At 41.3% G+C, this 14,295-nt stretch overlaps 4 protein-coding genes across 4 annotated transcripts; 2 read left to right on the forward strand and 2 right to left on the reverse strand.

Annotated features, from left to right (window-relative positions):
• The first annotated feature begins 342 nt into the window (after positions 1 to 342).
• On the forward strand, positions 343 to 2,253 carry mettl26 (methyltransferase like 26). Its single transcript, XM_037245766.1, has 6 exons — positions 343 to 702; positions 808 to 970; positions 1,496 to 1,555; positions 1,659 to 1,726; positions 1,855 to 1,933; positions 2,007 to 2,253. Exons 1-6 carry the CDS (start codon positions 509 to 511, stop codon positions 2,061 to 2,063), a joined length of 621 nt encoding a protein of 206 aa, XP_037101661.1. The 5' UTR covers positions 343 to 508; the 3' UTR covers positions 2,064 to 2,253.
• A 77-nt stretch (positions 2,254 to 2,330) lies between these two features.
• Positions 2,331 to 5,128, reverse strand: wfikkn1 (WAP, follistatin/kazal, immunoglobulin, kunitz and netrin domain containing 1). Its single transcript, XM_037243577.1, has 2 exons — positions 4,859 to 5,128; positions 2,331 to 4,252 (listed from the first exon to the last, which is right to left on the reverse strand). Exons 1-2 carry the CDS (start codon positions 5,126 to 5,128, stop codon positions 2,735 to 2,737), a joined length of 1,788 nt encoding a protein of 595 aa, XP_037099472.1. The 3' UTR covers positions 2,331 to 2,734.
• A 1,149-nt stretch (positions 5,129 to 6,277) lies between these two features.
• LOC119118339 (ras-related protein Rab-40C-like) lies at positions 6,278 to 9,955 on the reverse strand. The gene is made up of 6 exons (XM_037245322.1): positions 9,352 to 9,955; positions 9,210 to 9,270; positions 9,069 to 9,129; positions 8,575 to 8,652; positions 8,101 to 8,323; positions 6,278 to 8,001 (listed from the first exon to the last, which is right to left on the reverse strand). Exons 1-6 carry the CDS (start codon positions 9,503 to 9,505, stop codon positions 7,697 to 7,699), a joined length of 882 nt encoding a protein of 293 aa, XP_037101217.1. The 5' UTR covers positions 9,506 to 9,955; the 3' UTR covers positions 6,278 to 7,696.
• A 4-nt stretch (positions 9,956 to 9,959) lies between these two features.
• zp3c (zona pellucida glycoprotein 3c) lies at positions 9,960 to 12,837 on the forward strand. Its single transcript, XM_037244953.1, has 7 exons — positions 9,960 to 10,755; positions 10,837 to 10,943; positions 11,434 to 11,537; positions 11,794 to 12,157; positions 12,246 to 12,334; positions 12,412 to 12,482; positions 12,605 to 12,837. The coding sequence occupies exons 1-4, from the start codon at positions 10,207 to 10,209 to the stop codon at positions 11,973 to 11,975; spliced, it is 942 nt and encodes a 313-aa protein (XP_037100848.1). The 5' UTR covers positions 9,960 to 10,206; the 3' UTR covers positions 11,976 to 12,157; positions 12,246 to 12,334; positions 12,412 to 12,482; positions 12,605 to 12,837.
• The last annotated feature ends 1,458 nt before the right edge of the window (positions 12,838 to 14,295 follow it).

The raw sequence follows: 14,295 nt of genomic DNA on the forward strand, positions 1-14,295 counted from the left end.
ATGTCACCTCTGTGAAGCTCTGTGATGCAGCTATTTAGCTTTACTTCACTTTTCAGTCAATCCTTTGTTTTGAATGTTTTTTTTTAAATTGCCAAACTATTTCTTATCCTGTAGTTGTGGCCTGGTGCTTTTGACTTGTTGTGCCCAGAGTTCTGTCGCTATTCTGTTTAAATGTGAACCTGAAAGAAATGTTGTGATGTTTATATGTGATATCAGGTGTACATTATATCAACTATGTTTTTTTCCCTTTAATAAAGAGAATTTATAAGGAAAATAGATTTGCGTCTTATTTTGAAGGTGACTACTTCTTCCGCCGCTCTCATTGGATACTGCGCTGACCACGTGACTAGTGACAAGCGGAAGTTGAGTATTTTCTAGTGAAAAACAAAACATTCGAGCTTACGCTCCAGTTCTTCTATTAGGACTAACAAATCAACAACCAGGGGTCCTGGGGTGGCTTCGTAAATTCTGGTGTATTACCCGACAACTGTACCCAAATTTTAGCAGGATGCTGAATGCCGCTGCTGCGGAAAGAAACAAGGAGCCCATCCTTATGGTGCTGCGGGGATGCGTGAACACCGACAGAAGGCTGCAAGCGCTCGAGATCTCCTCCGGTACAGGACAACATGTCATGCATTTTGCTGGGGCTCTAAAGAACATTACTTGGCAGCCATCAGAGTACGATCAGCGGTCTTTAGCCAGGTATTGTTTTTGGACTTTACACCAATCACGAGCGGCGCTAATGATGTAGGCATGTGCGTGAGTTGTTAGACTAACAATACACCCACCGTGATTCTCTCTTTTCAGTATAGAAGCCTACAGAGCTCACTATCAATTGAACAATGTGAAGCCTGCCATCCACCTGGATGCTTCTCAGAATCATGATTATTGGGGAGGGATCCAAGCGGAGAGCCTCGATCTGGTCCTCAACATCAACATGATCCACATCTCTCCCATGGCTTGTACAGAGGCAGGTATCTCGGTGATGGGTCTAATTTTAGTTCATGGACTTTTCTTGCAATGACTGTACCCGTGCATACGCCCACCAGCCACTTTGCACCTGCACGATCTAGTAAGAGCTTTTCACAAAATTTTGCTTCGACAACAGTAAGGAGACTATCCTCTCTTTTCCACAAATTTGTTAAAACGTACAAGGAATTTGTCCCCAGTAGTTTAGGTCACTGGTGCTTTCACTGAAAGACAGTTTAATAAAGACATAAATCAAATGGTAAAAACATGCATGACAAAGTATTAGCAAATCCAAGTACTAAGTGCATCATTAATAAACATATTGTTAAAAAGAGATGTCTGGAGTGGCTGACCACCCATCTATTCTAAAAATGAAAAAAAAACAAGTGGTACCTTTCCTTGACTTATAAGCTTAACTTGTTCTGTCACCAAACTTGCAACTCTATTTACTTATACTATATGTGCAGCCAGTTTTAGCAATTGAAATTGAAATGTTTTTAAGGTTACATGTTTATTTCCCTTCTAGGGTTTATTCAAAGGGGCTGGGGGGGTGTTGAAGCCACAAGGTCTACTCTTGACATATGGGGTGAGTTTAAATTGATTCTATCTAATCATAAATCTGCCTTTCATGAAATTATGGCAGCAAAAAACAAATCATTATGTGATGCAATATCTTCTGCCATCTCCAGCCCTATGCGATGAATGGCACCATCACGCCACAAAGCAATGTTGATTTTGACTTGAGCCTACGACAAAGGTAAGTAAGGTGACCCTTCGTCTTTGTGTCCACTGTTTTGTGGAATTATGTCAGAGAGAGTTATTTATTAATCATGTTAAATGCACTTGTGCAAAGTAAGTTCAGGAACAAAACATTTTCATTTACAGGAATCCAGAGTGGGGCCTCAGGGATATTTCCCTCCTCAAATCACTTGCAGAAATACATGGTTTATTCCTGGAGAAAATTGTAAGCTAGCAGCTTTTTCAAATTGATATATTTTTTTCCTGTGTATTATTAATGGTGATGTTTTCTGTGTTAGGTGGATATGCCAGCCAACAACAAATGTCTCCTGTTCAGGAAAGAGAGTTTGGTGTGACGTCCTTCTTTTGCTGAACGGATCACACCAGGATGGAGAAAAGCGCCTTAAATTAACAAAATGTTCAGACGTGTTGCCAAATTCCTACAACTAATTGGACATTACGTTAAATAGACAGAATGATTGTATCATATATCGAGTACAACTATATTCCTGATTGCACGCAACAATAAAAGTGACTCACTTCTTATCCTGATTTAGCTCATTTTTGCTTTTCTCATTGTATAAGCATTGGTCATTTAGCAAAAACAAAGGTTCAAATCACTTGTTGAGAGGTTTATAGGTGATATTGTGCACATAAGACATACATACATTAGTAAAAGATCACTCAAAATATATATATCTATATATAAAGACAATTTAAGTGACATTATGCAAAACAGTACAAGTTAGACAATATAAAGATATTTTTCAACAGCTCTAAAAGAAATAATCGTGAATGCTATCGTACAAACTGCATGTGAAGGTAACAAGGACTAATCGACTTTGACTATTGAAATAATAAAACAAAATAAGACCTCACAACACACTTCAAATATAGTTTAAGTAGCGCTAGACGCCATGAGTGCTCCTGTATAATTTTTGTTGGGCTAACGTCCACTTGGGTGATAAATGTTTCACAGTGCCATTTGTTCCTCCAGCCATCTGTGCAATAGCAAGTCTCGGCAGTTTTACGATGTCCGGCAGGTTTTTTTAACCACAACCTCGCGGAGCTTTTTAAGTCTGCGATCGGTTATCGCTCTGACGTAACTGTCTGACTGGATGATGGCCATGCCGTCCTGCACCACCCCCATCACCAGCAGAGGGTTTTCCTCCACGGTGATGTTTGGGCAAGGACAAGTCCAGTCTATCTTGTCAATGGTCACCTCAAGGTGCTTGGTGTTGAAGAAAGTCAAGCCCATCTTTTCATCTCTGAGAACCTCTTCCAGGCTAAAGCGGGCCAATCCCGAATCCAGATCCTCAACGAGCTCGGTCAGCCGGCCCACAATGGCAAAGTCACTGCGACATAAACTGGGCACCATTTTGCCCTTAACCCGACACGTTTTGCAAGGTTTCCTTTTGGGCGTTGGGCAGTTTGCTTCACACTCCTTTTTGGTGCCAAAGCTGTTAGCATTCCCGTGGCAGCCACCGTAGGCGAACGCTTGGCAGCGTTTCATGACAGAATTCCAAGCCCAACGCACTTCCCAAGTTTTGCAGGGGCCCTGGACCGAAGGTAGGGAGCATATCCCCATCCCCTCTCTCTGACAGGAGGCCTTGCATTCCTCATAGGTCTCAAATCGGTTGCGGCTATCCTCGCAGCCGCCGTTGCTGAAGGCCATGCAGGAGCCCAGCTTGTTGTCGTAGTACCAATCCACATGGCGCTCACCGCTGCATACTCTCGTGTCCACTTCAGCCAGACAATCTGCCGGTGAGAAGGGTCTCCCCATGGGCATCTCCGGATCCTCGGAGAAGTCGTCGTCAGACCGACGTATGACCGAGAGAGGGTAGTCTGCACGGAGAACCCCAGCGGAATTGCGTGCAACGCAAGTGTAGATGCCCGTGTCCCACACTTGAGCGTTGTAGATGACGAGCTGTCCGATGTTGGTGATCACCACGTTGCCGTACATTTGATCCGGCCTCATGACGAGCCTTTCGCGTCGCTCGCTTTGTTTCTCCCAGGTGACGTCGGGTCTGGGGATGCCAATGACATCACAGTGGAAGCTGACCGTGCCTCCAACATAAATGGACTGGTGGTGAGGGTTGGAGTACAGCGTGGGTGGCATCGGGTCCTCCTGAGAAGACGTTGGGGTGGGATAAGCAGTCGTGTCCTGAGGCAGCGGACTCGTGTGGGGTCCTGCTAGGTAGAATCGGCAGGTAACCACAGTAAGCGTCACCCCGCGGATGCAGGCCTCCGCATCCATGTAGCAGCGGTTGAAATACGTGAGGCCATCCGACGCACATGTAAAGTTGGGCTCTTTCTCGCATCGGTCCTGACACTTGCAGATGGGCTGGCCGTCCCAGATGTCACAGGTGGCTCCCTGCTGGCTGCAGATAAATCCATCGCAGGTTGCCGTGGAGCCCGGGGCGGTGTCCCCTTTCCCTCCTCCAAGACCATCGGGCTGGGCGGTGGTGCCATCGGAGAATCGTGCGGCTACACAACTGTTGAGGCCGCACACGTTGGTGCAGCACTTCTCAAAGTCAGCACAGTCCTGCTCATACAATACAAAGCACAAAATACTAATTGATAGAGGTGGCAAAAATACTGACACTTAAAATATGTAAAGAGGAAAACAAGTACTGAAATGTATTCACAAAAGTAAACAAAAAGGCTTATTATCAGCTTTGGCAAATTGAGACATGCAATTAAAATTATGACAAAACATAATTTGCGAATGCCACAAGCTTTTAGGCAAAACCCAACAATGTAATACACAGTTCCTAAAATTAGGCTGTGGATGGCAAATATCTTGTGTCTCCGAATTTGTTGAAATTTCGTTGTATCCTGGTCCATGCTGTCTTATGAGTCAACAAGATCCCAGTGAATCAATCAACCATCCATCTGTATGTGTCGTTTATATAGTCATCTCTAAATGTTTTTGATCCAATTTTCAAAAAATTGTTTATATATGCCTTTTAAAATCTTGCTCATAAAAGTAAACAGAAAAATAATTCACTAAATGTATAGATACCTGAAGTACAGTATGCAGTGAGAATACTTGTACACGTGTATTTTCATATACAGCCTCTCGGCCATATATATATATATTTTTTAAACAAATAACATTGGTTAGGCTATAAAGTATAAATTACCTCACCTCATCAATGTTGCATTCTCTCTCGCAGGTGCTTTGTGCATCAACCCAGAGATTTGTGTTGATTTTATTGGGACAAAGTCCTTCATGTTCCACTTTGGGTGCTGACACAGTCGCACCCAGAGGAAGTCTGAATAATTGGCAAAGCAGAAGTGTTCGCAAAAACACATCAATCCATCCCAGTTCTTGTCTCCTGGAGTTGCGTGTATGACGCCAAATTGTATTTTCCTTGGCGCATCTACAATCCAAAAGTGGTCGGTGGGTTTTATACATTGTTGCTCCTTTTCGGTCTTCGTCCTCTGATGATTAATTCCATACCTCATTTAGGTCAGGATAAGGAAGTAGGTTCTTGGAGCCTTTCAGGAGAGGTCTGGTTTGTGCGTCAACAATGTGCAAGTCAGTCGTTTTGCTGTGCGTAAAGACTATCCAACCAAGCTACGCGCGCCACGAAACTTCTGAAGCTACTCCAGCAATACCTTACGTAAATGGATTTCGATTCCAAGTCTTGATTTGTTTCCTTATAGAAAAAAGAAATTGCGTCTCAGTAGACAAAGTTTCGTCGCAGGCGATTTCACACAACCGAGAATTGAGCGATTGAAAAGCGCACAATGAGAAAGAAAGACGCAACATCAGCCTTTCAGAGAGTGAAAAGAGAGGGGGGGGGGGGGGTTAGGGCAGTCCCCTCAGGCCGCCCCCCCTGGCCGTCCGGTGTCTCAAACTTTTATGAAGCCCTGCCATGCGCTCAGCAACTGCACAAACATTGTAAAAACATCAAAGAAAACAAGCTGTGCCAACAACCGTGCGCACGGACATAAACATCCCCGTGAGAAGTCTAACGTTAAAAGTGTCCAGACAATTTATTGCGGTGTCGTCTGCAAACAGCCAATCAACTTTTTTGATCACTCAAGTGGAAGTTTCAGCTTATTTGGCACGTTGTGTGGTTAATACAACTATTGTGCAATAAAGTTTGGAAACATTGACAAATGATGGCAATGTGGAATTAATCTTGCAAGATGTGCATCAACCTTTACATGTTAGGAATTCCAGTGTAATACAACGTTATTAAAAATGCCATTTGTTAAAAAATACATGCCTTCCTATGCGTCCAGACTTCTGGGACATCCTTTGCATTGTCCCGATTCTGCTGCGAGACGCTGAGAAGCTGCCCCCCAAATCTTTTCATTACCAATGACCCCGTAACCTTTGGGTGACTTTTGACCGCTGCATTCATTTCCCGGTTATCCAAAAGTGGCCAAGACAACGTTAATCAATTCAACACCCCCTCTGGGTTTGAAGGTTCCTCAGCACCGCTGGCCCCTCAACACACAAAGGAAAGCAAACATATTCCCACAATGACCTTGATAAATGTTTGACTAAAGGTGGTGCAAAAAACATGGCAAATGATAAACAGGGAAACAAAGATAGCTTTTAACCTTTTATTTGTCAAGGGAGTCTTAGTTTTCAATGCAGCCGGATGAGAAGGGGAATCATTAGTTCTCATCCAAGTCTTTACAACACAGCTACGTCAAAAACATCAACAGATTGTGCTTTAGAGTTTAGTTGGTCAATTAAGTCCAATGCACTGGTCTCAGTAGAGCGCAGAGATACATTAAAAAAAGAGGCAGCAGCGGAAAATGTGCACAATTTTAATTCCTATCATATCACCACACATTTAAGTATTATTGGGAAGGTAACATCATGACTGAATTCAAATGACATATCGACATTTATGCAGATTACAAAGTCGCTTGTAGAAAAGTTGTGATGAAGCATTTTGTGCTCTTACTGAGCTTTGGCTGTAAACTTGACATCTTACACCTTTTGTCAATTCTTTGACTGGTTACAAAGTGAAGGGTGCTAAATGTCACCGGTAACCGTGCACTGCTTGTCATGTGCCTACTTTCAGAGAGGCTGAAAGAAGGTCAAATAAGCAAATACTTGAGGCAGCGACAAAACATTCCACTGGTCCTCCATGGCCACAGAAAGGTAGCAGGTTACTGAAATCTTTACATTCATAAATACACAGCATGTTTACAAAAAATCTAAATGCAAAAAAAAAGAATTTACAATTTTACGATAAGAACAAAGATAGTGAAACTATCACAGTAAAAAACCTGTACATTTAGCTTGTACTTTTCCTCATCAGCACCACATAATTTCTAAAATTTTTAATGTAAAATATAATTTCACTTAATGGGCTAAAAGGCCAAAACAAAACATCCAATAAAGGATGAAACAGAAGCAGCAGATTAGGACAGAGAAAAGGACATTACAAAACCGAAACAGAGCAATGCTGGTTTTAGAGGGCAACTTTGCTCAACTCTGTGCAGTTTATTGATCGCACCTTCCCCTGATATAAAAACGAAAGGAGTCACATTTCAAATGCAACGAAGCGTTAACCACAGATTTGAAAAAAAATAAAATAAATTAGACAAGTCTCCCTAAAGGTGTCAAGTCCCAACAAGTACTTATGGCTGACACATGAATTAATACAAATTTAATTTTAAATACAAGGCTAAACAAATAAAAAAATTCAAATAAACTAAACTGAAGACCCCTTCCTTTTGTAGTGTCGGACGGTGAGTCACAATCCACAACTTAACGATCGGTTCAATGTTTTGTTCAACTCGATCTTCTTTAATAAAAGTGGGGACAAAACAACCTCCAAAAATGGCACCAGCAAGTGTTTAAAAAAACAATAGAAATCCACCGGAACAGGCCAAAGTAAGTTCAAGGTAGCATAACGTTTTTGTCTAGGTAGCTTATTTCCAATTGCTGTGGCCTCGAGGGGCCTCTTGGAGCAGCGACACCCAAATACACAGGCTTCCGCTCACGCTTTCACTACGATATCTTACAGTTGCCCTTGGACGACGAGGACGGAGAAGTTTTCGGCGAACTCTGTGCGGGCCTGAAGGACTTGGAGCGCTTGATACTGTTGGCCTTGCTTCCAGCACTCGTGACGCCCGCGGCGGCACTGTTGGCGACCGAGTAGGAGCGCCCGTGCATCATGACCGCATTCATGCCGTTAGCCATGGAGAATGACTTGAGGTGGGATTTAATGGCCACGGGGAGAGGCAACTTGTCGATAAGGTGCACGGGCGTGCAGGAGACGATGGAACGGCAGCACAGATCTTGGAGGCTAAAGACTGCAGTAAAATTGTGAGTATTCATTTTATTCCCTGGTTTTGTGTGCAATGAAAAGCTAAACTCATTGTGCAATCTTTTTTCAAAAGCAATGAGCTCACCTCTGTTGGGCCTCCAGAACTTCTCCATCCCGTGCCTCATCAGCACGATGCGTGAGAGTTCGGTGAAAGACTCGATGACATTGAAGTTGCACAGAGGGCTGACCTCAAAGAAAGTCATGTTGTTTTTCTCGGCATAAGCCCTTGCTTGCTCTGTTGGAACCTGCCGCTTGAAAGCCAAGTGAAGTCGGTTGCCAACCAAGATCCTGGGCACGCCAGGGGCATGCTGAAAAATGTAAAAAAGAAAGTGTTTATTTATTTATTTTCCTTTACTGTGTAAAAATTGTGACATGCAATACAATAGAATTTTATTTATATAGCGCATTTTACTACAGCAGCAGCGCTCCTTGTAGCAAAAACAGCAATTTTAGCAAAAAGTACTAAATCACTGAAAAGTTGGACATGCACATTATCTCTTCTCTCTAACTTTTTTGGAGTAAGTTTTGACTTGTGGATTTCTTAGACTAAAACACTGACCTCATCAATTTCTCGAATCCAGCGGTCAATGCCATCGAATGACCAGCTATTAGTGATGTCATAAACAAGGAGGATGCCCTGTAGGATAAAAATCTTTATGAGCACAGGTACACATGCGGACAAAATTGTTGGGACTCCTCTGCTGATGAAAGACAAACACTGATTGATAAAAACAACCTTAAAACTGATAACAAAAATAATAGGTTCTCCAAAATGCACCTAGTGAAAATGAGGTATTGTTTTGTTTCTGCGGTCAATATTAATTAAAATAAAAAAAGACATGGACAAAAACAATGGACCACAAAAACAAAATAAGCATGTTTTGATGGCCCAATTATCATTACATTTTTAAATTATTTTTGTCTGTTTCAAGTTATTTTAGTAATCATTGTGGGGTTTTACCAATTAATAGAGGGTTATAATTGTGTCCAAGTTAATTGTGTCCAAGTGTTTAATAGTTATTGGCAACACAACAAATAATCGATAATGCTCACCTGTGCTCCTCTTGAATAAGATCTAAAGATGGTGCAAAATCTGCCCTGACCAGATGTATCCCTGAAAGAGAACCACATAAAGTATGCTATTGTTTTTCACCCGACAGATATTTTGTAGCCATCACTCCAACTCGCATTTACCATAACTCTAATTTCACTCTTCTTCCATCCAGCAGTATTGTAGTTGTCTTGTAATCTATTCCTAAAATGTCACATAATTCAGATCACTTGAAGTTAGCCAGTTTGACGCATTTTAAAAAATAAACGCACAAGAGCAACTCACCACTGCTGTAGGCAAAGGGAGACTCGACCGAGCCGTCCTGTAAACTGTCCAAAATTTCTCCCTTCCCGACGTCACTGTCTCCCACCAAGAGAAATTTAAGGAGATAGTCGTAACTCTTGACGGGACTACTCTGGCTGCCCATCATCCCACGCATTGAGGCCGGGGCTCCCCGGGAGCTGGTGAAGCTCCGCCACGCTTTTGCTAGTTATGGCAAGGGACAATCAGGCGGCCCCAACAAGTAACTAGAACTACCAGTTTCTTAGCGCTTGCAAGATACACTGTGCTAATCGCACGCGCAAATATATTACCATTTGATCGAACTCGGGAAATTATACAAAATTAGTAATACGCACCACCACACACACCGACGTCGAGGCGTCAAGGTTTACCAAAACAATCAAAACATTAGCTTAGCCACAGTTAGCATAGACGCCTGCTCCAACCTTCACCAGATTCAGATCATAGAAAGTCTAAAGTTGTCTCCAAATACAAAGCAATATGCTTAAGCCCGTGGAACATTATATTAACTTGACAGATGGCAAGTTAGAGAATGAAGCACTTAAGCGCGCACGACTTCCGTAAGGACGCTGTTGGATTTTTGCGGGTATGACGTCATCGAAACGCAACGTCCTCAATATAAAATAGAAATGTAAAATCCTCTTTACAAAACAAACATCTTAAATTGTATAGAAATAATTCAAGATGCTTCATCATAATCATTTTTAAATTTGTTCCACCCACATGGCTTTGAAAAACATAAATACCTCTCATTGATTGCGCTCTTAGCTAATTCACTCCAGGTGACAAACTGATCAGTAAAGGTAAGGGCAGCAGAAGCATTAAGGTGCTCAGAAAATGGGGTTGATGCGGATGTGGATTTTCTTACTTCTCATTTACTTTGCCAACTCTAATCCACTGGAAAGTGTGCCAGAATATGAAGATGCAGAATTAGAATGGGAGAGTTTGCATCCAGAGCTGGAGAGCGAGATGGATAAAGTTCCTCCAGGCCTTGTACCCAGATCATCCATGTTTCCTGACAGATTGCCCAAGAGTAAATCCTCACCACCTGTCATGTCTTCATGGTATAGAATTGTCTCTTTCTCGCAGGATCCAAAAGAGCTATTTATTCCAGAAAAAGGTGTTAGACCTCTCCCGGACTCGGTCAAGGAAATGCTGCTTGCACCACCTCCCACTGTTGCCTCAACTGGTGGAGCAGCCAATTCTAAGCTTGTTGAGGTCTTGTGCCACATTGACCGCATGTACGTGAAAGTAAGCAAGGAGCTTTTCTCAACAAGAGATGCATTCAAAGACTTGAAACTTGGCAAGTGTCCTGTAAATGAAGGCACTTCGGAACATTATTTCCTGCTGTACCTTCTGAATACTGACTGTGGATTCAAGAGAGAGGTTGGATTATGTCAAGTTTATTTTATTACATTGTTTTGCCATTTGGCAAACTCGCATCTTGTAAAAATGTCTGTGTCCTAGAGTACTGATGACCATTTGGTCATTAGTATTGTACTCCACTACAAGCCAACTACTCCAGTTGTTCGAGAGATGCCATTTGATGTCCTCTTGCAGTGCAAATACCCAAGGTAAAAACACTTTATATTTTTCCATATATAATGCTAATTGGGATAATTGCATTGTTAAAACTGAGAGCTAGAGCTATGAATATCACCAAACAAATATTTGGACCTGGCAATTTGGCCTTTGAAAATACTGCAGCATTCAACAAGGGTCAGTGAACGTACCGTGAAATTAATGAAACTATGCTTTTAGAAAAAGTTACTTGGCGAACTCCGATGTTGATTATCACTGAGCTTTTGCCACCCTTTGAAAAATAATTGAAGAATCAATCCTTGACTTCTAATTTTGAAACTAATAATCTTTCAATTTCTTGTGTATTATGTAATAATGTGATGAGATAATTTGGTTTCACCGTCATAACGACCCTCCGAGGGAAGTAGTAACTCGAAAGTGGCTCACGACAAAAATGAGTCTGACACCCCTGGCGTCATTACAACACGCTAATCTACTATTTAAAACATTCCATTAAAGTGGAATATTTTTGTCCTGTTGCAGGCATTTCCACTCATTCCATCCTGGTATCTTTATCAAATTGAGAAGGGGCACGGTTTACAAACCACTGCGATCAAAACATGCTTACGTCATCACTCCACAAGATGGTATGATTTTTCAAAAAGTATTGCATGTTGCCAAGATTATCTGGTATGACAAATGTTTACATTGCTTTTAAGACATTTTATACATATTGCTCGAAATGAGTTATTCCTGTTCAAATGATTGTGCAACCACTAGTTTTGTCACTTTGCATTGATACATTGACTTAACTTAAAAATTGCATTCATAATACAAGATAAATAAGTGGTAAATTTGTAATTTACACGATTCTTTACCAATTCACCCTTCTTGAATTATCAGCTTCAGGAAATGAAGTTGTTGGTGATAAAACGTTTATCCTGGGGCAACCAATGTACTTTGTGGTGAAACGAGCAGACGACGCTTCTTCGAACCAGAGGCTTTACATCAACAAGTGTTTTATGACTCCTCTCCAAGATCCTTACTCTGAACCAAAATATACAGTTATTGACAACCAAGGGTAAGAAATTTAACTTGGTCAAAAGCAATATGTCACAGTTCATCACTAATTTCTTTCCATTTTTTCAGTTGTATGATTGATAGTATGGTGACAAAACAATCTGCGTTTCTCAAGGGCCCCTTAAACATTCAAAAATTCTCAGTGAGTGCCTTCATTTTCAAAGACACGGCTGTTTCTTCATCATCGGTACGCTCAGTGCAATGCACGACAAACTAGATAACGTGGGATATATGTATCTGTTGCACTAACCGCTTTTAAAAAAATATCTTTTCAGCAACTCTATCTGCACTGTGAATTCTCCATGGGTGATCCAACACCAACATCAAGTTTAAAGGCTTGCAATTATCATCGAGCAACCAAAAAGTGAGTCAACTGTGACACACTAGATTATATCCGTTATAAAAGCGCTCTTGGTTAGTGAAATCATCTCTGTTGTTCAGATGGAAAGAGTTGCATGGCAATGACCGCGTGTGTGCCTGCTGTGAATCCTCCTGCTTGCCACTATCGAAAGGTGCCGTTTGCTTAAACCATTTTTTTTTTCTGTCATGAAGCATAAGCAAATGTTTTAATTGTGAAAAATATATGGAAGAGAAAATTTAATGCAATCATCTGACTGAATTATCTTTGCAACAGCGTCTGTCAACATGGTCTCAAGTCCGTCTTGGAAGGTCAGCTTCAAAGATAAGGATGGAAAGCCGGACTTTGAGCTGCAGCCGAAACCTGCACTCTGGGGAGCCTCCAGCTTTGATGACATGACTGAACATAGTGACTTCCTTAGCTATTGGGAGTAATTATTGAATGTCTTGTAAATAAAACCATCCCACCTCATCTGTGTTGTGCTGCAGTCAATATCTACCTATGTGAAACGATTATTATTGTTGATACAGTTTGGTGCATGAATCAAGTACAGGAGTATCTGCATTTCTTGGCATCGCATACTTAAATGTATGCATGTTTTTGTAGGTGCACTAATTCACCACAAGAGGGTGGAAGAGATTCACAGTTTTGAAAAGACCCGATGCGGCAGGGACGGTCCACACGGCAGAGCATTGTATAGATCAGGGGTTTTCAACTGGTTTTGGCTAAGGGACCCCCATTATAAACAAGAAGCAACTCTTGGACCACTGCTTAGGCGAAATATTTTTTGTACCAAAGAAGGATAGACCTATACAGGCTGTTTATTTGCCTCCGTATGTCAATTTTGGGAATCTCGGCTACATTTGACATAATTTGGATGGGTAAATGATTCACAAAATTATCTTGAAAATGAATAAAATCTAAATAATCCATTTTATTTTTACAAATGTTACCATTATTTTCCATTTCCAATTTCGCGGACCCCCTGCAGTACCACTACAGACCACTAAAAGGCAGCAGAACACCTGTTGACAATCGCATCTATGAAAAATATCATCAGGGCCTCCTGCACAAAAATACCAATATATCTACTTGTAATGATTATAAAACAACAATAAAACTTGGGAAAAATCTGTGACTTAACTACAAAACAATCATTCATTTTTGTAAGCAAATATTTTGAGTGAAGTCCACAAAGTACAGAAGAGATCAATACTTCCCATTTTGCGACATCATTAATGAAAAGGGAAGTTAAATGTATTTGAAAGAGGTCAAAGAAAGGTGTCACAAAAGTTATCAGAGTTGACTTTTCGAATAGGCTCCATGCATGTCATCATCTGCATCAGGAGACGGCCAGTGGCACTTATTTTGAATTTTATTCTCCACTCGGTTTAATTTGACCCCAGACATCCTGCTCTGGAAGCAGGTCAGCAACCTGCTTGTTCGAAAGTGCACACTCAGAGATGCACAAATGAGGCGGGGTCAACAAGACAAAGACCTCATTGTCATCTACAAAATGAATATCCACAGTTCTCTTTCGCTTGTCATCTTGTCATAAATTGGCAGATGAAATTGTCTTGCTCCTTGGGGTTGTCTCTTGGATACTCGAGTAGGCCAAATGTAACCACAAACAGAAGTCGCTTTCTTTGCATGTCCGGCCCTCCTTGCAAATCACACATGATACAGTTTTTATTTATTCTTCCCAAAGTGCACCATTTACTTAAGTCAATCTATTTTCTGTACAGCTTATTCTGACTTTGGGCAAAATGTCAAACACAGGGCTAATATAAAACTACCAAATTAGGTAAATGGTGATGAGAAGGTGTCATACTATTTCCACAGCAAGGCAGTGACTCAAAGAAAGAGAGAGGAAAAATCTGACTTACTAAATCTGATGTAAATCTTAAAGTATGTGCACCTCCAAGACGCATTCTAGTAATACTGTCGAAATAGTTTTGAGGTAGGTA

Source organism: Syngnathus acus, chromosome 1, assembly GCF_901709675.1.
Source record: "Syngnathus acus chromosome 1, fSynAcu1.2, whole genome shotgun sequence".
Taxonomy (NCBI): Eukaryota; Metazoa; Chordata; class Actinopteri; order Syngnathiformes; family Syngnathidae; genus Syngnathus; species Syngnathus acus.

What these genes read in the sequence shown, in the direction of transcription:
- mettl26 (XM_037245766.1), top strand. Translation starts at nt 509, where the DNA reads ATGCTGAATGCCGCTGCTGCGGAAAGAAACAAGGAGCCCATCCTTATG. An exon ending in CTCCCATGGCTTGTACAGAG is followed by an intron (nt 971 to 1,495) that starts GCAGGTATCTCG and finishes TTTCCCTTCTAG; the next exon opens with GGTTTATTCAAAGGGGCTGG. An exon ending in GTTTATTCCTGGAGAAAATT is followed by an intron (nt 1,934 to 2,006) that starts GTAAGCTAGCAG and finishes TTTCTGTGTTAG; the next exon opens with GTGGATATGCCAGCCAACAA.
- wfikkn1 (XM_037243577.1), bottom strand. Translation starts at nt 5,128, where the DNA reads ATGTATAAAACCCACCGACCACTTTTGGATTGTAGATGCGCCAAGGAA. An exon ending in GAGAATGCAACATTGATGAG is followed by an intron (nt 4,253 to 4,858) that starts GTGAGGTAATTT and finishes TTGTATGAGCAG; the next exon opens with GACTGTGCTGACTTTGAGAA.
- LOC119118339 (XM_037245322.1), bottom strand. Translation starts at nt 9,505, where the DNA reads ATGCGTGGGATGATGGGCAGCCAGAGTAGTCCCGTCAAGAGTTACGAC. An exon ending in CTTATTCAAGAGGAGCACAG is followed by an intron (nt 8,653 to 9,068) that starts GTGAGCATTATC and finishes TTTATCCTACAG; the next exon opens with GGCATCCTCCTTGTTTATGA. An exon ending in GGATTCGAGAAATTGATGAG is followed by an intron (nt 8,324 to 8,574) that starts GTCAGTGTTTTA and finishes TACATTTTTCAG; the next exon opens with CATGCCCCTGGCGTGCCCAG.
- zp3c (XM_037244953.1), top strand. Translation starts at nt 10,207, where the DNA reads ATGGGGTTGATGCGGATGTGGATTTTCTTACTTCTCATTTACTTTGCC. An exon ending in ACTGTGGATTCAAGAGAGAG is followed by an intron (nt 10,756 to 10,836) that starts GTTGGATTATGT and finishes TCTGTGTCCTAG; the next exon opens with AGTACTGATGACCATTTGGT. An exon ending in TTGCAGTGCAAATACCCAAG is followed by an intron (nt 10,944 to 11,433) that starts GTAAAAACACTT and finishes GTCCTGTTGCAG; the next exon opens with GCATTTCCACTCATTCCATC.